The following is a 25,055-nucleotide window of genomic DNA, read 5'->3' as shown; positions in this document are numbered from 1 at the left end:
TGAGCTTCCGGAACGTTCCACGACGCGGCTCCGTGCGCCACCAGATGAGTACGTCCCCCCTCCCTCCAGCAAGTTGGCTCCGGCCCGGGACGCTTCCGTTTCCTTCCGACCTGCCCCGCCCAGGTCCCGCCTCCAGGCCCCGCCCCACGGCGCGGGAGCGCGCGCGCGCGTGCGGGAGGGGGCGGGTGGGGAAGCAGTGGCTGCAGAGCTCCCGGAGGCGAGGCTCGCACGCCCGCCCCCGCCCTGGCCCCAGCGCCCACCCGGTCGGCCCGGCCCAGCCATGATCAAGGCCATCCTCATCTTCAACAACCACGGGAAGCCGCGGCTCTCCAAGTTCTACCAGCCCTATGTGAGTATGCCCCTGCCGCGGACCCGGGGAGAGGGCGAGCGCCGGCGCAGGGCAGCGCCCAGCGGCTTCCTCCGAACGACCCTCGCGACGCCGCGGCCCTCCCCGCGTCCGACTCCCTGCACCGCTGGCCCGCCTGTCACCTCGGGCAGTGGGAGCCGCTTGCCACTCCCCGCCGGCGGCTCGCCGTCTGTGGGCGAGGCGGTTCGTCCGCCGCGAGGGGCGCTGCCCACCTGCCCGGCACCTCCGCTCCAGCACGGCGGCCGCGCCGCTCCCAGTCCCAACTCCCTTGTCGCCCAGCCTGGCCAGGTGGATTGCTTTCTGTCGCTCGGGGACAGATGGGCCACTGTGCTGTCCGCCCTAATCCCCGGCGAGCTCAGCAACTTTGGCTCCCCGCACGCCCTGGCCGATGTGTGCAGTGTGTTTCCATATGGAAGCCTCACAACCCCCCGTGTGACTGTTGAGGAAATTAAGTGGGAACCTGGCGTTGGGATTGGGGTTTTAACCTACCGTCTGAATCTACTCTTGACTTAACCTGGCAGCCTAAGTCGTTGACCCATCAGAAAGGGACTCTGCATCTCGGAGTTAACGATTTCATTTTGGTGTGGTTTTTCTTCTTTAAACCAAAACATAAGGGCATTTGCCCTGAGTTTTGGTTGACAGGAAATAGCATCTGTGAAAGTTCTCTTCTCGAACTGTGAACATTGGTTAATATTGCTAGGAGCAGAAGACTTTCAAGCTACGAAGACCACTTATAAACGATGGAGGAGAGGTGATAGGTTCCTATGCCTTACCTGAGGGCAAAACTCAGACTAGGTCATGGTCATGAGCTGTCATTTGTAGGGTGAGCTCTGTAGCTGTCTTGGGGGCGTTTTGCGTGTAGCCAGACATGGACTTTGAATTTAGTGTTGAAAATATGCCAACACCGACACTTTATGCGCGTGGCCCCAGATGGAAATTATTCCTGCCATTAGAAATGAAACGTGAAAATGTCAGCTTGCCTGAAGTGATAATGCAGTCTGTGGAGGTGTTGGCTGAAGTGAGAAATAGAGCTGCTGCATTTCCTTAAGTTGCTTCGCTTTCCCTGATGCTAAAGAACACTTTGCTCTACTTTCCGCGTGGTTTTTTATCGTTAGTATAACTAAACGCTAATGGGCTGCTTAAAAAGTCTAGATCGTTCTTGAGTCCAACATAAAATTCTAGTTGTTCCTTCTGAGGAAAACAATGCCATTAGCTTGACATTACCTGATTGCCTAAAATGCCCTTGTTGAGCGCCTTGCTGTGCAGAAAAGGCACGTACCAATAGTGAAATCACATCGAAGAGTTTTGTTTTTCTTTCTGCATTTAAATCTGCACATTTAAGTAGTAATCCGTCTTGCCTGGTGATGAAGATCTGTAATTCCAGCTACTCAGGAAACTGAGACAGGAGTATTGGAAGGTCAAGACCTAGGCTATGAGTTCAAGATCAGCCTGTGCAATTTAGTGAGACCCTGTCTCAACATAAAAAGTAAAAAGTGGGCTAGTGATAGTGTTTCTCACGTCCACAAGGTCCTGGCTTCAATCCCTAGGATTATAAATTTAATTATTAAGCACTATTCAGAATAGTCCCAATAGGTCCCTTGGCTAATCGATAATTTCATGGTAATCACTACTATAGGTAGACTTAAATCATATGAAGTATAAATTTAACTTGGAAATCTAGAAATACAGCTTTGTCCAGCAGTGGAAGCAGACTTGTCTTTTACCTTTCATTATTAGGTAATGTGGAGAAGGTGTGCAGCTGAAGCAGCTGTGGTGGCACTTTTTTGGTCACTGAGTGACAGTGCTGCTGGCTGCGTGAGGCTGGACGGAATTTAAAGGGTCGCGGGCTGAATAGAGGTGGTGCGCCAGAACTGTTTCTCTGTCAGCCGCTACAAATTGGATCTTCCCGACTGTGTGCTAAATGGTCTTTCAGAAATAGTTGAAAGTAATTTATTTCTTTGCTTCTTGCAGTAGACTATAACCCCTGTGGGGTTGTATTTTTCTATTTTTCGTTCATTTATTCCATTGTCATCAAATGTTTACTTCATACCTGCCACATGTAGGCACCATAAATGAAGAAACACATCCACTTTTTGCTTGTAGGAGGATGTAGACATGGCTAACAAATAGCCTGTATGATATTACAGGTATTAATAGAAATAAATGATGTGGAAAATAAATCAAGACGAAGTAGGGACCGTGAGCATGACAATTTAAAATACTGCAGCCAGTTACATTCTCACCAAGAAGTAATGTTTAAGCCAAGTATTGAGCGTGGTAAGAAAAGCAGCCTTGCAGAGAGATACCTGGGGGAAAGGGCATTCCAGGCAGAGATAAAGGAGTGCACACATGCAAAAGTTGATGTTTGGAGAAGGAATATCAAGAGCACACGCCTTACAAGTGGAGACTGTCAAGGAAGTATGCTAGGAAATGGTCATTCAAATGTAGCCCTTTTGCATTGCCTGAAATTCCTTTCTTCTTTTTGTGGCAGACCCAAATCGAGTCCTTGTTCTTTGCTTAGCCCAGACACCATGTATAGTATTTTCTGAAGGGGTTTGCCCTGCTGCTGCTCTTGTCTTAGAACTTGTGGTATGATACTCTGCTTCACAGCCCTACGTCCTTGGGACATCCTATTGAATTTTTGTTTGAAGATGTAATTTAAGCATATTTGTGTCATTTCCAGCAGTCAACATTGAGTCTTTAATGTACTGAGCTTTTTAAATTTTATTGTGTGTATGTGCTTGTCTGTGTCTGTGCGTACCACATGTGCACAGGTGCCCGCCGAGGCCGGGAGTGGGATCCGCTGGAACTGGCGTTTCAGTTGGTTGTGAACTGTCTGCATGCAGTAGGTGCTGGGAGCCAAGCTTTACCCTCTGCAGGAGCAGTCAGGTCTCTTAACCAAACTGGCTCTCTGGCTCCTGCAGTGAATTCCTAAGAAACTGTTGTTAAATGCTTTCCTTTGGAATCTAGCTTTGGGATAAAAGTTGAATTAAAATTGATTGTTAAATTTCCTTCTGTTTTAGTTTTCCACTAAGTTTAGTTGTACACTAAGCAGAGATTTTCAGAATCTATGTCTTCAGCACGAACATAATGGTGGAATAGCTGTTATTTCTTTCCTGTGTAAAGCTGGGAGACGTCTCTTAAGAAGTGTTCTTCAGGTCTGTCCAGTGGCTCATCTGGGAAGGCATTTCCTGCCAAGCCTGGCAACCTGAGTTCCATGCCCAGAACCCATGTAGTGGGAGGAAAGAGCCCTCTTTTATGGTGACCTCTGACCCTTTGGTGTCTTCCTCACACAAATAAATTGAAAAATGTACTTTATTTAAAAAGAAGTATATCCGATAAGGTCAGTTTTGAGTTAAATAAATTAAGCAATATTTCAGGATATTTTTAGGCCAACGTTTCTGTGCCCTGACAGGATGCTGAGGTTTAAGTTCAACATTTTGGGTTAATACTAACAGTTTGAAAATTGCTTTACTTTGACATGTTTCCCTACTACGATGGGTTTTCGCTCTTCATTTGGGCTTCCTCAGGATATCACATATGTGTGGTCATTTCTGCCCCTTTGTACCGTAGCCTTGGCCATGCCTCTCGGTTGGTGTCATTTGTGAGACATGAAGTAACACGTGTTTTGTAGTCTTTGCTGAGTTAAACTTTTGGCTCTTTCCACTTAAGTCAGATATTAAGAACGGCTGGGCTGATTACTTCCCCTTTTGTTTTGCCTGCTATATCCTTGAGCTTGTCATTTCTAAACTTCTGCAAGTTTAGCATTTGTGTGTGTGCACATTATCTTTCAAGTCATGCTTACCCACAGCAATCTGGCAATAGTAACTTTTAGTCTTAACAGTTACCTAGTAATTATTTGTATACTACTAACATTTAAAACAGATGTTTTTTTTACATAGCTATTAAACATGAAAGCAACAACAAAACCTCCTTGGGCTATACGATTTCTCTGTTATTGGTAAATCAAAATGTATTTAGTGAATCATGCTGATAAAGTAGAAGGACATTGTGAGTTGCTGTCCTTGTTTCCGCAGATACTAAAGATTACCACACTTTAAAATACAAGCAGAAACAGCTGTAAACTGTAAAATACACGAGTTACCCTAATATATGTATGTTAAGCTGTGTTTAAGTATTAGGCTGTTTAACAACTTCCAGCACTAGAAAGACTGTCCTTTCAATCCTCAAATATGAAGTTCTGAACATGACGCTTTCTTTTAAACATCTTTAATAAGTTGTAGCTGTGCTTATTGGTTTCCTTTAGTGACTTATGACAATGTGGCAGGATAGTTAGATGCATTTTGATTTTCACCTTTTCCCCATCCTGGACATGAAGCCTAGAGCTTCATGTATGCTTGGGTATGCCGTACCACTTAGATACACCCCAGCCAGTTGTTAGCCAGGTGTGGCACCCCGCTGTAGTCCCAGTACTCACAGCTAGGAGGGAAGTTGAGGCAGGTAGCTCACTTGAGCCCATGGATTGGAGACCAACCTAAACAATGTTGAAATATGGAGCTGCGGCGGGGTTGCGTCCCCAACACCCCGGCCGCTTGGCTAGCTTATGCCCGAAATAACAACACACAAACTGTATTCATTTAAGAACTGCTTGGCCCATGAACCCTAGCCCTTACAGGCTAATTCTCGCACCTGGACTAGCCCATTTCTAATGATGTTTGTAAGCACCTCAAGGTGCGCTTACCAGGAAGATTCTAGCCTCCGTCCATCATGGTGTCTCTGCTCCAGAGCCGCAGAGCTGTTGGGTCTCTCCGGGAGCAGAGCAGAGTCTGACCTCACTTCCTCTTCCACCCAGAATTCTATTCTGTTTTCTCCTCCCATCTATGTTCTAAGCTATGAGGGCCAGCCAAGCAGTTTCTTTTATTGCTCAGCCAATGAAATCAACAGATTGATATGACACTCCCACAGCAAAACAACATAGGGAGACTGTTTCAAAATTTGAAACAAAATAAAAATTTAAGAGGTATAATTATCAGCAGTTCTGAGTAATATCAATATGTATTATTACACAGTTCAGCTTTTTAAAGAAAAATCCATATGATTTCTTTAAAAATATCCTTTTAAAGATTCATTTTGTGTGTAGGAGTGTTTGTCTATATCAGTGTATGTGTGCCATGTGCATGCTTGGTTCCTAAGGAGGTCAGAAGACAGCATCACATCCTTGGTGCTGGTGTTAGAGATGGTTGTGAACCATCATGTGGATTCTGGGGACTGAACCTGAGCCTCTACAGGAGCAGCAAGTGGTTTTATCCACGGAGCCGTCTCATCCCTCTAGCCCCTCCATATGATTTGTTTTCCTTTAGTATTGGTTAGAATTCTTTGGGGTACCTAAACTGGGTCTTATGTGATTGATGCAAATGATTCTGAACAATTCCTGTAGGGTAAGTAGTATAGAGTAGAAGACGGTTTCCAGCATGGATTCAGCCAAAGCTGTGACTTCCTTACAGAGTGCTACTTTATTTGCCTTACATGGCACAAGAATTCGTTATCCAAAGGCTGATTCTGACCCTTACAATTCAATCAGAGTGGTTAGTTCCTGTAATCTAAAATTTGTTCCCTGCCCTGTCCCTTCAAAAACAAAAACAAAAATAACCCCAACAATCTGGCTAGACAGTCAAACAAAAACCAATAATAGCTTTCTTTTATCAGGATCCAAGCTTGGAAACATAAAGTGGTATTGTCAGAAAGCTGGAAAATAGGAGTATGTGTTGATTAGCAAACTAAGGGACTATTATTGTCTGCTTAAAAAGACTCTTATTGTTGGAACTGAAGAGCTGGTTCAGCAGCTAAGAGCTTGTACTACTCTTCCAGAGGGCTTGAGTGTGGTTCCCAGTCTTACTTGGTGGCTCACAATCTTCAATAACTGCATTTCCAGGGAATCCAGGCCCTCTTCTGACCTCCCCAGGCACTGCTTGAGTGTGAATCATGTAGGCAAAACATAATACACATGAAGCTAAATAAATTTTAGAAAAGTTTAAAAATAATGACTACATGTGCTAATATCTAAGCATTATTGTAATTTAAGCACCCATTAGGGCTAAGGAGATGGCTCAGTAGACATAGTGATTGTTGTGCAAGCATGAGGACCTAGATTCAGATTCTGAGTATTTTACATAAAAAACCAAGTCCAGTAGTGATGGAGGAAGGTCATTGGTTAATTAAATAAAGAAACTGCTTGCCCTGATAGGTTAAAACATAGGTGGGAGGGGTAAACAGAACAGAATGCTGGGAGGAAGAGGAAGTGAGGTCAGAGGCCATGCTCCCCTCTCCCACGCAGAAGCAAGGAACCAAGCCGCCAGGTCATACTTGCTGAATCTTTCCCGGTTAGACCACCTTGGGGTGCTACACACATTATTAGAAATGGGCTAGTCCAGGTGCGAGAGTTAGCCGAGAAGAGGCTAGATATAATGGGCAAGCAGTGTTTAAATGAATACAGTTTGTGTGTTGTTATTTCGGGGCATAAGCCACCAGGTGGCTGGTGTGCTGGGAATGCAGCCCTGCCGCTCCTCTTACAACACAGTAGTATGTACTTCTAATCCCAGCACCAAAGAAGTAGGTCTCTAGGACTTGCTGGCCAACCACTCAAGTTGCAGGAAGCTCCATGTTCAGTGAGAAACCCTGTGTCAAAGTGTACAGCAGTGGTACACATACCCTGGGGGTAACCAACAGCTCTCTAATTAAACTTCAGTACTGCTCAACAGGAGGGAGTCCATGTCTGCTACTGGAAATCTAGGTGACTGCTTATTTCTACTAAAGTCATGGTTATTGGAAGAGAATCCATAACCACTAATTGACTAAACCAGCATAATCCCTAGCAATAATCTATAAACATTTGTTCTTACATCTACAGATAAGTGTAGTCTTTATCAAGAAAACTTCCCTTTGTAGCAGAGACCATTACAGAAAGCCACAACCAATCAAAATGCAGAGTTGTGGAGTCCAGTTCCAATGGCTACATCTACAACACACTTCTACTCTTAAAGTTCAGGGAACCTTTCAGAAAGACTGTAAGAACCAGGAAATCAGGGAGTTTGCTGCAAGATTGTGTTTCCTAATTATATCAGAAGCTTACACCCATAAAGTCTCACCAACATGGTTGTGCAGATGTGAGCTAAAGAAGGATGACATCAATGAACTGCCAAACTGGACAGAGAAAAGCCCATGAGGTCTCAGCCCTGCAGAAAGAGCTATTAGCAATAGAGGAAAACTGATAACAGGAACGATGACCATCCACAGGGAAGAGCTCACCAATTTGTTGTTCAGTAGCAAATGGCCAGCCCTGAAAATACAGGTAGCATTATACCAACTGAACAGGTTGTATTTAGAAATATATGTATGTATACATATATGCATGCAATAACAGTAAAAAAAGAGACTGAATTTCAAGGAGAGCTGGGAGAGGTATATGGGAAGGTTCAGAGGGAGGAAAGGAAGGAAGAAATGTTGTAATCAAATTAATATCTCAAAAATAAAAATAAAAAGCCTTTCCTTATATCTCCTTTCCCAAGGTGACTACTTTTATCTGGTTATCACGGCATTGTGTAAATAATGTGCTTTTGGCTAAGTTTTCACTTGTAGACATGACCTATTCTCTTATTGGAAATAATCACTTAGTTCTGACTTACAGCATCCAAGTCTCAGTCCCTCAAAGCTATTTTGTACTTCAGACTATGTCAGTCCTCAGTGCCCATATTAGTTTTTTATGTAGGCCATCCTCAGCTGAGCCAGGTTGTAAATTTTGTTTAGTTTTTTTTTCCTTCTGACATTTATCTTCCTCGAAGATAATAGCTTTTCCTTTGAGCTAGTTTTTTTTATTTACTTATTTCTAATTTATGTTTCTGCCAGCATGTGTCTGTCAGTTTCCTGTTCATTAAGAAATCTCTTCTGGAACCTTTTGGCTAGGATCAGTCTCTGCCAGTTGCCTAGCAGTCATGTTTGGACTTTATCTGCGAGATTCCTCTTGGCTGTTTTCTCTGTTAGATCTTCAATTGCTTGATTCTTTGTCTGTTGTCTTATCATGGTAGAGCCAGCAACTTCTTGAGTAAAGTGTAACAAGAAGTCGATTTTATGAGAGCTTGCTGTTCTGAAAGTCTTACTAATAAGTACATTGAGATCTAGAATTCTAATCTTCATGATTGCATGCTGTGCCATCTTTCTGTTTCCATTGTTGGTTTTCAAAAAGTCTGTAGTAATTCTGGCTGTTCCCTTTCTGTGTATGATGACTTTATGACTTACTAAGAATGTGTAGACTTCTGTTTTTAAAGTCTTAGAGTTCCTTGCTGTGAGACTGTTTGCGTCCATAGCGTGGGATACTCTATCAGGTATTATTATTCTGGAAGCTCTAATTGTCTACTGGAATCATTTCTTGGTTTCTTTGTGTTCTGTTTTGATGCAGGGATTAAACCTAGGGCCCTTGAGTGTGCTAGGCAAGGGCTATCACAGAGTTAGCTATATCCTCGGTCCTTCTCTTTATTCTGAGTCTTTAATTCTTGATTCTTCTAGACTATTGTAAATTCTTAAAATGTTTTCTTTTCTTCTATGCCTCCAACCTCTTCTATAGGCATTTTCCTCAAGCTTTTTTTCTAGTTTATATCTGGAATTTGAAAATTTCTTGTGTTACAATTTTCATGATATCCTTCTTAATTTCTGAATTGTACTTGTTTCGTAGTTTACATCTCTCCCGAGTGTTTCAGATACAGAGCTCAGATCCTGTTGGAATCTACAAAGGAAGTTCAAATATGTTATTTTAAGTGTATAACAGGAGTAGGAATGATACCAAGGTGTAAGCAGAGACTGTGCTTTTGTTTCCCTGCCACCAGACCCGAATAATCACACAAAACCATATTAATTACAACACTGTTTGGCCAAAGACTCTGGCATATTCCTAGCTAACTCTTGAATCTTAAATTAACCCATTTCTACTAATCTGAGTATATATCACCACGAGGCTGTGGCTTACTAGTAAGGGTCTGGTGGTGTCTTCCTCATTGGGCAGTTACACAGCTTCCCTGTATTCTGCCTTCTCTCTATGCCTCTGTTCAGATTTCCTGCATGGCTTTCCTCTGCTAAGCCATTGGCTGGAACAGCTTTATCAAGTGGGTGAAAACGGTGTTCTGAGACAGAGGCAGGGAACCGAAGAGAGCAGTGAGCATTCACTGTGCCTGATCTGCGTGGGTGGGGAGAAGCAGCAGGTGCGAAAACTCCATAGGGAGTTCGAAAGTAAATTTGGAAGATGTTTATGGTATGGAAGGAATTTTTGTGTGTTAATTGTATATGTTTCCACTTTGCTGAATTTGGTAGCTTACACACACACACACACACACACACGAACCATCTCTGAAAAGACTGAAAAGAAATAGTTTTTTAGGTCTTTCTCTTGATTGGGTTTATATTAGTGCTTTTTAATTTCTCTTTTTTAAGAACCTGGTTTTAGAGCGGATATGCGCCGAAGTTCTTTTGTGCCCAGTGTCCAAGGTCGTCCTTTTTCCCAGCCGTGATGGGGTTAGCACTGCTGAACCTGTGAAGTGGAGACCAGGAATGTGGGATGGAGAAGGATCTGACCCAAGCCTCAGTCCAGTCTGACATCATAAACTGGAGGTGGTTGGAAGCTGTGGCAGCTAAGGATGCCCCAAACCCCCTTCCTAGGATGCTCTCTAGGAAGTGGAGATGTCACCCCACTTAAACTTTCAAATAGGAAATCCCTTTATCCTACCTTGCTTTTTATTGCTGTAATTTATTGATCTTAAAATACTGCATAACAGACTTCTCTTGGATCAAAGAGAGATCCTAGAGCTCCCCTCCTCCACCTGAAGGAGCCCTGTGGGGCCAGGTGCTGAGGGGAGCCTCCTTGTATCCTGCCTATCTCTTTCTCCAGGGGCCCCAGGTTGGGTTCCATCCCATCTGCAAGTACCTCCAGAAGCATATCTATTTCATTTAATTGGAGTTGGAAGAGGGATCTTGCCCTACTTTTCCACCTTTCCCAGAGCAGGGGAGGGTGCAGGCACATTGAGTTCACTTCTCTAGTTTGAGGGTTAAGGTTGGAGCTGCTGCTGAGCAGCCTTCGGTGTCACAGAGGAGTCATTACCTAGGACTGACCTCTCAATTCAGAAGCTTGCAGTCTTTATGTACAGAGATGAGAAACTATTGTTTTATTATCTATTCATTAAAAGTTTGATTGAAAACTAAAATAACTTGCATTTAATTGTTGATTTTTTTCTACCTAGTTGTAATGTGATTATAGAATATAATATTTGTGAAACCAATCCTCTAGTATTTGTTATTCATCTTTTTGATTTTCTTATAGTTTAATTATGTTTTTCTTTGACATGAAGTCTCACTGTGTAACCAGGTTATCATCTGACTGTCCATGTAGACCAGCGTTGTCTTGAAATTCGAGCGCTCTTGCTTCAGCCTCCTACATCCTTGCATTGCAGACATGTGTCAGTATTGCTGGCAATAGTTTTGTTTCTGTTTCCTGTAATATATGGTATTAAGCAATGTTTAGTGTTGCTTAGTTGAATTTTATGCTAATGGAATGGTTATGTGTCCTTGTGCTACTTGCCCTTTCTATTTCAGCTGGGGACTGACGTGTGTCTCTTCCAGGTTCCCGTGTTGGAGCTCCAACTCCAGTGGAATGGTTTCTGCAGATTGGAAAAGTATTGAGTTTAGATGAGGGCATGAGAGTGGGTCCGTGGGCCCTCTTGTGGGGCTAGTGTCTTCCTAAGGGGCTGCCCTCTTTCTTTGCTGCATGAGGACAGAGAACTGCTGGTATCTTGATTTTGGACTTGTAGCCCCCAGACCTGTCAAAAATAAACAGTTCTACGTAGGCTATTCAGTCTGCCTCTTGCTGTTGCGACAGATTGAATCAAGGCTCTTTAATTTTTCCCATTATGATTTGGAAATTTAAATGTTTAAGGATAAGACCATATTCCAATTTATCTGTTCTGTGAATGGAGGATATTTGGATTATTTCAGCTTTTAAAAAAGTCATTTTATAAGTGCTTTCCTGTTGGACATATTAAGAGTTTTATATGTATGCCATTGCTGATAGTTGTTTCTGACCTCAAAGGTTGACTTCATAGGGTTAGAAGAGTATAGGGAGTAAAAGTGTTGGTGAATGAAACTTGTGAAATGCTAGTGCCCTTTACCCTCACACTGGTGGGCTGAGAGTTTCTGTGCTTTGAAGTTTTGTGCTATTTCATGCCTATTCTAGTGTGGCTCCTTAGAGTGTTGCCATTGTTACTTTAACTGAATGTCACTGGATTACTTTGAGGCTTAGCGTCTTTATATTTGTCTATGGAACATCTTTCTTTCTTGTGAAGTTTCTGCTCATGATTTTGCTTACATTTTGAATGACTTGGGAAAGTGCCTCTTTTTTTACTGGGATAGGAATTGCTTGGTTGAGTTTAGAAAATATCTACGGAGCCAATTCTTGGTTTGGGATCTGGTCTACATAAAGATGAATAAGGTGGACTCATAACCTCAATCTGTATTCTACCAAGGTTCAATTTACCTGTAAACTCAAGTTTCTCTATTGTCCCTGCACTAAATATTACTTACTATAGCTCCATGAGTTACCTAACGTTACTTCCCTGCTTACTTTAGCCATTTGAAAAGCAGCATCTTTGACTAGCTGATATCTACTTTCCTTTTTCACCAGTGTGTCTGAGTGTTCTGTTTCTCATTCAGTTTTGAAGGTAGAAATATGTTACTTTCATTGTAGTGGTAAATTATAATGAGGCTCCCCACCCACACTTTTATCTAACAATGTTGGGTTTTGCCTCTGTAGTTTGAATCTAATTCCCAAGGACCTTTTCCCCTTTTTGTTTCCAGATTACAATTACTATCTTTTATTTTCAAAATATCTTGCAATGCTGTTAAACCTGAAAACTCGATCCTAACGCATGTGAATTATTCTTTCTCAGAGTGAAGATACGCAACAGCAGATCATCAGGGAGACTTTCCATTTGGTGTCGAAGCGAGATGAGAATGTGTGTAATTTCCTAGAAGGAGGATTGTAAGTAGAGCTTTTCGTGGGTATTTCTGATTTCCAGTGTGTGGTGAGAGTATGTACTTGATGAAAATCCTTCATTGTAATTCATTAAATTCGGTGAATTAATTGCTATCACTGTTAGGCATAACTCTAATCTGTAGACTTTTTAAGATACTCAGTCTTTCTAAACATTTTCCCCTCCCAGCCTTAGTCCTTTCACCCAGTTTCTTGTGCATTTTATGTTTACTGACATAAAAATAGAGCCTTAAAATATTTTACTTATGAGATCACAGTGTTTACTTGCATGTTGCGTTTTTTTGCTTAATACTTTGTAAACTTTTGCCTGTAAATTCATCTGGAGAAATAGAACTTACCTAGCAAAGGTTCTGAGTGCCAGCCCTGATGACCTGAATGTGATCCCTAGGACCCACATAGGAGAGAACTTATTCCCACAAGTTGTCATTTGTCGTATGTGCATCCACATACACAAATAAGTGTAATACATTTTTAAAAATTCTGGGAGATCATTCTTTCTAATGGGTGTAGTATTCCTAGTTTGAATGCACGTAAAATTTCAGATCATATGCTTTATTTTATTATAAACAAAGTCAAAGTCTACTTTTCAAATATCTATGAATCTAATATATCCCTAGTATAAATTCAACTAGTAGATGTTTCTGTTTTTAAAAATGAAAAAATTAGTTTGAAAACCAAATAAATACTGTAGATATTTATTTTTTCTTTTTCATTGTTTGCAGCACTGGGAATTAGACCCAAGGCTTTGTGCTTGCTAGGCAAGTGATTTCCTACTCATGTTCATCCCAAGCTCTAAGTAAATCCTTTAAAATGAATGGGTTCTATTGACAGCAGTTTACCTCAAAATGTTTTCTTCCCCAGTTATGTAATTAGTACACTTAATATGTTCTTATTGAGAATTAAAACTAAGTATCAGCAAAGTCACATGAATGATAAGATGCATATTGTAAAAAAAAAATCAGGGCAACAGAACCCATTTTTGTCTGACCATATTTTTTTAATCATGTAGAAAGTTTATTTGCATTTTAAAAAGTTATATCATGCTGTACTTAAACATGTAATACATGTTTATGATGTGTAGATTTTGGTGTTAAGCCCCTCCAGACTCTAACTTAATGAGCAGGGCCACTTGTGCTTTTGTTTAAGCTCTGTGGGAATCTGGTCGTCTTTGCCATAGTCATTGCTTCTCTCTTAGCTTCTTACCATCTCACAGGCGTCTCACCTCCCACAGGTGCAGGGTGTTTCACATGGTAGCTATAAAGAGGGCCCTGTTTGGTTGGAAATTAGGCTTTGAAATTGACATTCTTCCCTAATCATATAAAAATGGGAGACAGTTACTTACTGTGCCAGAGATGAAGCTGTTCATCCATCCTCATTCTAGTTTTGGTCCTGGTTAGCCAGTTCCTTGGTCAGATTGTTCAAATTCTTGGAACTTCGTTTTCTCCTCTAAAATGAAATATTAGGTCTAAGAAGATGTCAAAAATTAGAAACTTATGTTTATAAAATTTTACATTCTGCATTTCACCTCTGTACTGTATACTTTTTAGTCCGCTTGACACAAACTAGAATCATCAGAGAGGAGATACTGAGAAAATTCCTCCATAAGATTCAGCAGAAAGTAATTTTTTTTCATTAGTGATCAGTGTGGGAGGCCCAGCCCACCGTGGGTGGTGCCATCTCTGGGCTGTGGTCCTGGACTCAATAACACATCAGTCTGAGCAGGCCTTTTGCCGCAAACCAGTAAGCAGCCAAGGCCCCTGTACCAGCTCCTGCCTCCAGGATCCTACCCTGTTTGAGTTCCTGTCCTGATTTCCTTCAGTGATGGACTTCTATGTGGAAATGTAAGCCAAGTTAACCCTTTCTTCCCTAGCTTGACTTTTGGTCATGGTGTTTCATCATAGCGATAGAAACCCTGACTAAGACAACTTAAACAATAACTTGTATAGTATTAGACTGGTTTAAAGTGAAATTATGTTTTTCAAGGCCAATTATGTTCTTGCTTTGCACAGGTCCTTAGTTTCTCTGAGCATGAATCTAATTTGTAACACATTTTCAGAAGCATGGTCTTTTAAAGCAAAACAAAAGACAACTTAGAGTAAAATAGCTGATGTGTTTGTTTTCCCCTTTCAGGGAATAATTTGTAACTGTTGTCATAACCAATGTCAGAATGTTCAAAGTGTACATACAGACTTTTAAATTAAATCCTCTCTGGACAAGTAACGTAGCATACTAAGAATCCTCCCCTGGACACCCCCCCCCCCCATATAATTTGTTTTTGCTCTTACAGGACAAGGAAGTAGTATGTACTTAGAAGTTGTTTCTATAGAGCTTGCAAGTTTAGTGTTATATTTATGGACTAAGAAAAATGTCATACCATATTTGTGGATAATCTCTTAATTTTGATTGTGTATAACCTTGTTTTAAATCATATTAATGTGGAAGTGGTCTTGAGAAGGTGAATTTGGTATTATAAACTTGACCATTATACAGCTAAAGTGTATTTGGAAAAATAGAAGATGCCTCAGATAATTCCTAAATTATTCTTTTAAAAATGCTAAATTCTAGTCATATGAATAAAAGAATTTAATGAAAGAATTGAGCATTCATTAGCCCAGTGTTCTTACATTTAGATTTAAGAGCAGTGTTTTTGGAGAGCATCTTGATGCTAAGTCTGTCTAAAACTTAAGAAATACTCTTTTTTTTTCCTAGCTGATAATCAGTCTTAAGCTGTGTATTTTACTGTGACTTATGAAGTTATATCTTGTAAGCATTTGCACATGCTTTGTGATCTGGTTTGCCTCTTCCTTCAGCCTCATTGTTTACTAACCTATTCTTGTCTACTGGCCTCATGTCTCCCTGAAAGTGCATATTGTCGTGACAAAAAGCCCTTTTCAGCCATTGCTACCTGACTCTTCATTGTTCCTTGGGTCACCCTATTGGTTAGATGTCAGTTTAAATGTTTCTCTCTCTCTCTCTCTCTCTCTCTCTCTCTCTCTCTCTCTCTCTCTCTCTCTGTCCATTCTGAAGTGGGAAGCTCATGGATGTGCTAGACCTGCCCTGGTTCTCTGTGTGGCACCTTTCCCTACCTGTTGACTTTCTCGTCTCTTTACCTGCTATCAGTGCCTGACACACCACACTTAACTCAGTGAATACTTTAATGAATAATTAACTAAAATTAAGTACTGGCTTTTTTTTTTACTTGACATTTCTGAAGAAAATTGCTGTCTTAATCTACTTAGCTTCTGAAGTTTACTTGAACGCTATGCCATTGTTACATTCTGTTTTACAAAAGGTCTTAACAAATGCCGTTTTGCTTGAACTAATGAAATGTTCTGCATTTTGTTCTCCACCATTTTAATTACTTTGTTTTGTCATTTAGATTAATCGGAGGCTCTGACAACAAGCTGATTTATAGACATTATGCAACACTATATTTTGTCTTCTGTGTGGATTCCTCAGAAAGTGAACTTGGCATTTTAGACCTAATTCAAGTAAGTTAACAGTTAGATCTTAACTACCTTTAATTAGTTATTTTGATTATATTTTTGTAAATTTAAGACTCAAACTCTATAAAATGATGGTTTGCTTGATAAGTGTTCCATAGTTATCAGGTGGGTACGCTGTCACATATTACCTGACATAAATCATTTTAGGGGAAATATTTATTTTGGCTCAGAGTTCTGAAGTTTCAGTCTGCCAGCTGCTCCATCCCATTGCATTATGTCGTGGCAAAGCAGTAGCGTAGCGGAAGAGCATGGCAGAGGAGTGCTGTTGTCCTCGTGGCAGTTGGGAAGCAAAAGGGCCAGGGACAAGATGAACATTTCAAAGACACCTCCAGTGGCCCCTTTCCTCCAGCTAGGTTCCACCTCTTGGTAGACTGTTTAGCTATGAACTTGTAAGTAGATTATTTCATCTAGAAAGACAGTACCCTCATGATCCAGTTCAAACCATATTAAGGGATGGAGAAACTAATCTGTTTAGGACTAATTACAACTAATTTTGTCATGCCTTTTCTGTTCGTGTGAGTTACTACAAGGAGCCCAAGACTCTTGAGTCTTTCTGCATATGTCCAAATCTAACCCTGAAGACTTAACTCTCCCGGGCTTCTGAAAAGCTTTTGTAGTGTGTCCATAGAACTGAAGGTCATTCATAAGAAAACTGATGTTTTGAACCTCATCTGTTAATACTTCTTTGATGTTTTAAATTAAATCTTGCTTTTTTATTACTGCCTTCAACTTTCAACAGGTTGTGTGTGTGCTTGTGTGTGTGTGTGTACCTGTGTGTGTGCATGTGTGCTTTTTCATTTTATTGAGCCTAGACATGTATTTGTTTCTTCCAGCATATTTCCTTCTCTAGATTTCATCTCCTATTATTAGACTAGCCTGAATTTAGTCATTTATTATCTCTTTCTACCTCCCATGCCTTGGGGATTTTGTCAACAACTGTCAAGGCTTTGAGATTGTCCTCCATTTGCAAGCTAAGTTGTTAAGTTGACCTACAGTATAAAGAATGGCAGCAAAAGATGAGACGTAGACTTCTTGCATTACTAACAGCAGAAGCGTTATCCGGAAAACACCCCGATCCACACTAACAATTGCCTGCACTAGTTCTCGTCTCAGAGGATGCTGTGAAGGAGCCACGTGATGCCTGTACCTCATCACATGGGTGGGGGACCCCACACTTGGGAGCTGACTTTCTTTATAGTGGGTAAATCATGTCTGCTCTGGGGAGAATGAGATTCTCTTTAAGGGAAAAAGTAAACTTAAACTTTGCTGTAAAGGAAGACACTATTTTTCCAAGACTGTTTGTCAGTGTGACAGATTTGAAAAGATAGTCCTAGACACAGATAGCAGTCACCTCTGTTCACAGGATTGTACAAACCTAAAATCTGTGGACTCTTCAGAGTTGCTTCTTACTCACTAGTATTCAGTACAGGACTGCATGTGTAAAAGTTCTTGGGGACTTTGGGGTTTTCACGTACAACATTCCATAGCCTTATATCTTCAGACCTGGAACTACACTTCTTCAGAGTGCCTTCTGCCCAGCTTTCTGTCCATGTGTGGGCCTCGTTTTTAGACAACTGCAAAGCTGTCCTCTCAGTCTCAGTTTCTTCTCTCAGCTGCCTTCGTATCTCTCCAGGTTTCTGTGTCCTCTGGTTTTAACATCTGGCACGTTCTTCACTTTCCCTAATCCTGCCTGGGTCTTGCTTGTCTTTATTCAGTTTAGATTCCATGGAGAGTCACAGTACGCATAGCCTTCTGTGCACTTCATTCCCAGCCTGTGCTAATACACTTGGAAGATTTTTTTTAAGATGTATTTATTTATTATGTATACAACATTCTGCCTCAATGTATGCCCGCACGCCAGAGGAGGGCGCCAGATCTTAGTACAGATGGTTGTGAGCCACCATGTGGTTACTGGGAATTGACCTTAGGACCTCTGGAAGAGCAGCCAGTGCTCTTAACCTCTGAGCCATCTCTCCAGCCCCCCACTTGGAAGATGTTGAAGAAAAGCACAATGCTATTTACTGCTCACTTTAGACTACTGATCTCGGGAAGTCCTTAGTACTGTCCACTAGTCATAGTTCATCTGTGGTCCACTTTTTCACCCTGATATCACTTCCTCTAAACTAGCAAGACCTCACTTCCTAGAGCACTAACAAGACTGAAGCAGTCAGAAGAGAGCGTTGGCCAGCTCCTGCTGTCCACCTGCCTGTCTGTTGTGTGTTCTGTAGAGGCTGCACTCACGGTGCTCCTAGCTGAGGACCCAGGCTGCTGTAGTCTTCACTTCCTCTCCTCCAGCACCCCCACACCTCTTCTAAATCATTCCCACAGCCAGCACCGTGCTCTCCCACCTCTACTCCCCTTCTGTCACTGACATTATTTCTTTCTCTCCTTTGACAACAAAATACGTAGTTATAAAAATATATCTGGAACCCTTTTTGCTCTCTTGCACCATTGTTGCTGAATTGCAAGGTTCTTAGCAGTCTTCCTCTGCCTGATTCAGTTTGCTCACTCGCGATGAGTACTTTTTCTACTTGATTTTGAGGGTAGTGTTCTTCCCTGGTTTTTGTCCTGCATCTTTAGGACATCGTGGCTTTGTCACCTCACCTAACTCTAGTTGTTGATAATGTCCTAGGGTTCTGTCTTGAGTATCTTCTCTTTTTGTTGCTTTATTCTTTTGCTAAGTTATTTTATCCAAATATTATCTATGTGTTGGTGGTACCAAATTTAATCTTTAGCCCAGAGCTTTTCTTTGAATAAATAACTTTGAAGCCCAATTTCTTTCTGGACTTCTCCTTTTGGGTATTATATAAAGATCTCAAACTTCCTGTGTCCCACTCTGAGGTAGATCTGACATCTGTATTTCCTATGGATTTTGTCTTATTGTTAGCAACAACTTTACTCTTCCAGTGCGGTAGTCGGAACCTGAGGTCCTTAGGTCCTTAGGTATCACTGTCCTTAGGTCTCACTCTTTGCACCCTGCCTCCATCTTAGGCGAATCCTTGCCTGACCACTTACTACCTTCTTGGCTGTTACCACTTGGTCCAGGCCTCCACAATTAATCTGTATTCTGGCAGTTTCCTGGCTGTTCTCCCTGCTTCTGCTGTTTTGGGTCCTCACTTGGTGCATCAGTCAGAAGCCATTGCAGTACGCCACATCTCATACCTTTTATCCTAGACTCTCCATAATAACTTCCTGGAGAAATGTGTCACATTTGCACATCTGTCATAGGCTACCCAGGGGCCTGTGTGTTCTACCCCGCCCCCCATTGCTTATCTTCCTCTGTCTCTGTCTCACGTGCTTAGCCTCTTACTGATCTAACAAGCAGACTTCTACTTCAGACTTTGTACTTGCTGGCTTCTGTGCCTGGAATGTTCTTTCATTTGGTACCCACTTGGCTGGCTCTATATCATTCTTCCAGATTTTGACCCAAATACTACCTTTTCAGTATGGAAATCTCTGGCTATGCTTTCTAAAATTCCCCTCTACATTTCTAACATACGTCTGTATTTTTCTTTTCCTTAGCACACGTTACCATTTTATATGCCATATGGTTGACATACTTTGTTAATCATTTACTGCGAATAGAATAAAAGCTCTATGGAAGCCTAGAGGTTATGTTATTTATTGACTTATCTACCAGAACTGTATATTGCATTGCATTATTATCGTTGATTTATGTCATACAAGGAATAGTAGGTCTTCAAGAAATAATTGTTTGATGAATGGATTTAATGTCCATGTACAGTATACAATATAAAATAATTGACAATAAAGCCTAAAGTTTAATTAGAATAGTTATACTGAAAATTACCAAAATAAAATATAGCTATGACTACATATTATTGACATTTTCTTATCTGAGTTTTGCTTGCTGTGTTAATTTATGAGAATCATTAAGACACACACACACATGTATTTTCAGTTCATATGCAGTCCCATCTCTTAAAAACTAAAGAAAGAAGAAGAATAAAAGCAAACTACCTTTAAAAATGTAGTTGTGGGCCAGAGAGCGGGTAAAAGCACTTTCCACGCAGGCCTGCTGGACAGAACCCACACAGTAGCAAGATCCATCTCCATCAAATTGTCCTCTAACCCCACATACCCGTGTGGGCACGCAGGCTGACACACACTAGTAAATAATTCTTAAAAATGTAAATGTAATTGTTACAAGTAATTGTCTTTGGTGAAGATTATCAAGAGGAAATACACAGAATTGTTTGTTTCCTATCTGAATAGTACACATAGATGTGGCATCAGTAAATTGAAAGCTGGGGAAAGCTACATGTAAAAAGATTTCTTTGTCAATTGAGTTATGGTTTTTAAGTCTATAGGAAGGAAATATTCTTGATTTTAAATGAGAAATTACTAAGCAGAAAACTTAAGTAATAAATTCTAAATGACCAAGCTTAGAAATATAAGTGGTAAGACTAAAGCTTTTGGTGTAATTGTTAATAAGTAAAAACAATAAATGATAGTGGAGGTATTGGTGTATCACTTTCCTCTTAAACCTGTAATTCTGTTCTGTTCTGTTTGTTTGGTTGTTTTTTTTTGTTTGTCTGTTTTTTTAAGACAGGATCTCATTATGTAGTTCTGGCTGGCCTCATGCTTAGTAGGTAGGTCAGGCTGGTATTGAACTCACAGAGAGCCATCTGCCTTTGCCTCATGAATGCTGAGATTAAAGGTGTGTACTACCATACTTGACAAGTGTGTAATTCTTTTTTGTTTGTCCTGAGATGTATTTTATTTTTATGTATATGTCTGTGCATGTGCATATGAGTACCCAAGGAAGCCAAGAAAGTATTGGAGCACCTGGAACTGGAGTCCCAGGCAGTTGTGATCTGAGATTCTGAGAGAGCCTTAAGTGTTCTTAACTGCTGATCTATCACTTTGGCTCCCAAGTCTATAATTTCTTACACTGGTTTTTGAGTATCTTGGCAGGTATCAGTTACACGAAAGCACAAAGTAATCGTGGTAAGCATTTGCTATATGTCTGTTTATTCTTTGTTTCCTCATTCCTTTCTTCCTAAATTGGTGGTGGTGTTGAAAAATGATAATTTTAAGATAAACATACAATAAATGAGGTGCAATCCTAATTAGTCTTAATAATAAAAACCCAGAGTCAGATATTGGGGTAAAAGCTGAAAGATCAGAGAAGTAAAGGAGCGGCCACAATCACCTCTCACTTCTGACTCCTCAGACTGAAAAGGCCGAGCTCCTGTCTACACCCTGCCTTATCACTTCCTTTCTCTGCTTCATCATATCACTTTCTGTCTCCTGTCTGTACAGACCACCAGACTTCTATGGTTAGCTTGTGGCTAGCTCCACCCTCTGATTTTCGGGCAAGCTTTATTTGTCAGAACACAAAATATCACAACATTTCCCCCTTTTTTTGTCTAAAATAAAAAGGGGTTATACTAACATAGAAAAACTATGTGTAATAAGTATAATAACTATATACAAACATACACAGATTAGAGCCTGAGACTCTTAATCTCAGGGTCATGGGTTCAAGTCCCATGTTGGGCAACATTTGTAACCCAACATTTCTCTCCTGCCCGCCAGTTCCTGAATAACCACTCAGAGGCTTAATATTAATTATAAATCATTGGCCGATGGCTCAGGCTTATTAGTAGCTAGCTCTTACATTTAAATTAACCCATTTCTATTAATCTAAGTATTGCCATATGTCCATAGTGTTACTAGTCTGGCATGTTGTACCTTGGGTATCTGAATAGCATCTCCCAGACTCTGCCTTTCTCTTGTATCTCTGCTTGGATTTCCTGCCTAGCTCTATCCTGCCTTGCCATAGGCCAACTCAGCTTTATTTATCAATCAGTAAGAGCAACACATATTTACAGTCTACAGAAAGACATCCCGCAGCAGATAGTTGAATATAATTTAAAAATAATATTTAAAGCTTTAAGCAGAGACTTTAAAGAAAGTTTGAGCCTGCAATAATTGACTTAAATTCTTGGTTATTTGTCCTTTTATCTCTGAGAACCATTAAAGAATCAGTATTTTGTTTCCCTGTATACTTTCCTAGAAATGAAAGAGAAGACAGTGTTTTGTTTTATATGGCTTGGTAACAGAGAAGGAATGATCCGGACTATATATTGCATTGCCTTCTGAGTTCATTATGACACTTACTAATTTATTTGATATACAGTTATAGCTTTATTTTAAAACTTGTGTCTCTGAAGAAAGTAATTTTCTGTTTCTTTATTGGCTGTCCATGACTGAAGAGAATGGTAGAGACGTGCTACATTAAAGTTCTGATTTTAATGGATGGCTACAGTAGCCATTCATTAGAGTCTCTAGAGTTAAAAAAAGAGAAAGAACTCCTTTAAAATTCAGTCTGCTTTATTGAGAAAGATTAAAATGATTTGAATTTACTTAGAAGTAAAGTACTCCGTGCTCTATGCCTTAGGCTTTGATTTTCGATGTTGTGACACGTCTACAGGACAGCTGTTACATCTCGGAAGGGAGTTAGAGGAGGAACTGCCAAAGAACAAGAATCGTGCATCAGAACTGAAGTAATTCTGTCATGTGCTTTTGGAAAAGGAAAATGTCTACTGTGTTTTACTAATGTTTTTGACTTTATTTCTCAAACAATAGTAACTTTAGTGGTGGTAGTAGTTGAATTGTGTGTGTGTGTGTGTGTGTGTGTGTGTGTGTGTGTGTGTGTGTGTGATTAAACTCAGAGCCTTACATGTTCCACTCTGATAATTTGTTTTGATATTATATAAAACGCAGAAAAGAGTATTTCAGGAGAGTTATATCATTTTGCTTACTATAAAAGCAGACTTAGAGGAGCTGGTGAGATGGCTTAGTAGTTAAAAGGCACTCTTGCAGAGTTTTCAGTTCAGTTCCTAGCACCTACCTTCACTGTCACACACCTGCCTGTAGCTGTAAATGAAACTTTCTTAACCCAGCCAGCTGTTTCCAAATACTTGGTGGCTGCTTCCCAAATTACCACACAGTGGAGGCTTACCATAAATTATAAATGCTCAACCAATAGCTCAGGCTTATTACTAACCAGCTCACACTTTTTAAGTTAACCCATATTCCTTATTTACACTGTCATGTGGTGGTGGTACCTTTATTAGCATGGCACATTCATCTCTTGTGCCCTCTGCATGTGGATTGTGACTACTAACTCTAGCTCTTCTCCTTTCCATCGTCTGTAGTCTGGTCACCCTGCCTACCTGTCTACTGACCAGTCAGCATTTTATTAAACCTATTCAAGTGACAAATATTTACAGTGTACAAGAGAATTATCCCACAGCAGGTAATTCTACCTCAAAGGGGTCCAACACCCTTTTTTTGCTTCCTGAGGCACCCACACAGGAGATACACACTCATACAGATACCCTTGAATGTACAAAAATAAAAATAAAATTCTATAAAAAACCTAGAGCTATTTTTATAAGACTTTTAGCATATTATGCATCAACTTACTGTGTTACCAAAAAAGAAAAGGTTTGTAATTTACCTAACAGGTAGTAAGTCTGTCATTACCTTGAACATGTTCGTGTCTTTGCTCTTGGTTACCAGTTGTTTTATTGTTTAAGAGGGAGTGCTAACTGTGTGAGCCAGTTGCCATGAAAACACGGTTGAGTAGACAAAGATGATTGAGGAGCTCATCATGTTTGCTTCTGTTTCATCAAACAGCTATTCAGAGCTTATTTGGAACTGATTTTCTTGATTGTTTTCACCCTCTGATTGTGAGACTACAACTCTAATGTAAAAAATTAAAAGTGGAAAACGAAAAATTTGTTCTTGCATGTTCCATAGAGAATAAGGAAAATGTCAACCTATCTCTAAGTATATACTTGTAATTTTCTTGCTTCAAGCATTAAAAAAAGTACTATTCAAATAATCATTGAAAAACACATATTTTTTTGCAAAGATTTGGTGTTCTCACAGTGTGCTTGTGTTCCCTGGTTTGACTTTCCGTGTTGTGTTAAGTCTGGAAGAAGCATTTAAGCACACTCTGTGGGACTTATGCTATTGTGTCACTCACTGGAACGGGAACTTCTGTTCTTTAATTGCTCATAAGTTACTGGAAAGAATAGCCTTTTTTATTCCTTTTTACAAAATCTTTGTTTTTGAGACAGTTTCTATATAGTCCTGGTTTTCCTGGAACATACTGTGTAGACTGGACTTGCCTCAAACTCACAGAGTTCCTCCTTCCTCCGCCTCCTGAGTGATGGGCTTAAAGGCGTACTCCCCCCCCCCCCCAACACACACACCAGGCCTCTTTTCTGTTCCTGATATGCACTGTTTTAATGTGATGATTGAGCATATTGTAATAGCCGGCCTTAAGAGTTTTTTCTGTTGCTGCATGTGTACATTGGAAATGTTAAAATATTTACACAGTAAGAACAGAAGTTCATTAAATATTAATGTTGGGTCGTTTGAGTTATTTATAAGCCGTCACACTATCCTCAATTTGTATATTGCCACACAGATAATGGAAGTTTGATAATGGATAATTCCACATTTCTGCTGTGGTTTTCTGTACTACATTTGGTAGTTACCACAGCATTGACCTGGTTCATTTGTAGTGGAAACACTGAGTATAGTTAGGAAGGACTGTGGTGTTGGGATATATTTTCAATTTAAAGTTCCATGTGTAATATTGCCACAATTACAGCGCTGCTAGCCAAGCTTTTATGAGATTATTTCATTTATGGATGCTGTGCTAAATTAATATAATATTCATGGAGTTACTTAATCTCTACAGACCTGGGGATTTTTTTTTTTTGTCTATAAAATGTACTTCTTTTGAAGATGCTGCTTATAGAGTTGATAGGCTTGTTAAAAAGGTCAATGAATTCAAGCAGTATAGGATCTCATATTAAAAGTGTTCAGACTTTGCTATGTACTAGGTGTACAACTTTTGACCCTAATTTTCTTCTAGTAGGGAAATAATACCAAATAGGTGTGAACATTGAAAAGACATCCTGTATAACACTTATCATCAAATCATATATTTATAAGAAAGGAACATAAAGGCTGACTTAGTACACAACTTGAATTGGTAATTTTTTTTATTGTCTTATTTTTAGAAATATCTATACATCTTTTCTCTATATGCTATATAATGTCTTGGGATGAGTTTTACAGGGTGACA

The 25,055-nt window shown here is 40.3% G+C and overlaps 1 protein-coding gene across 1 annotated transcript in view; it reads left to right on the top strand.

The window, feature by feature from the left end:
• Positions 1-147: 147 nt before the first annotated feature.
• The window catches only part of Ap3s1 (adaptor related protein complex 3 subunit sigma 1), a 42,419-nt gene continuing 17,511 nt past the window's right edge, over positions 148-25,055 (top strand). The window contains exons 1-3 of the mRNA XM_050149290.1: positions 148-349; positions 12,310-12,401; positions 15,793-15,904. Coding sequence (XP_050005247.1) covers positions 281-349; positions 12,310-12,401; positions 15,793-15,904 — 273 coding nt within the window. The 5' untranslated portion in view covers positions 148-280. The remainder of the gene's footprint in view (positions 350-12,309; positions 12,402-15,792; positions 15,905-25,055) is intronic.

Source organism: Alexandromys fortis, unplaced genomic scaffold (assembly GCF_014885135.2).
Source record: "Alexandromys fortis isolate MF-2015 unplaced genomic scaffold, M_Fortis_MF-2015_v1.1 scaffold_60, whole genome shotgun sequence".
In the NCBI taxonomy this organism is placed as follows: domain Eukaryota; kingdom Metazoa; phylum Chordata; class Mammalia; order Rodentia; family Cricetidae; genus Alexandromys; species Alexandromys fortis.
The sequence above is the reverse complement of the archived record's forward strand: the minus strand, read 5'-3'. Positions and strand labels throughout refer to the sequence as shown.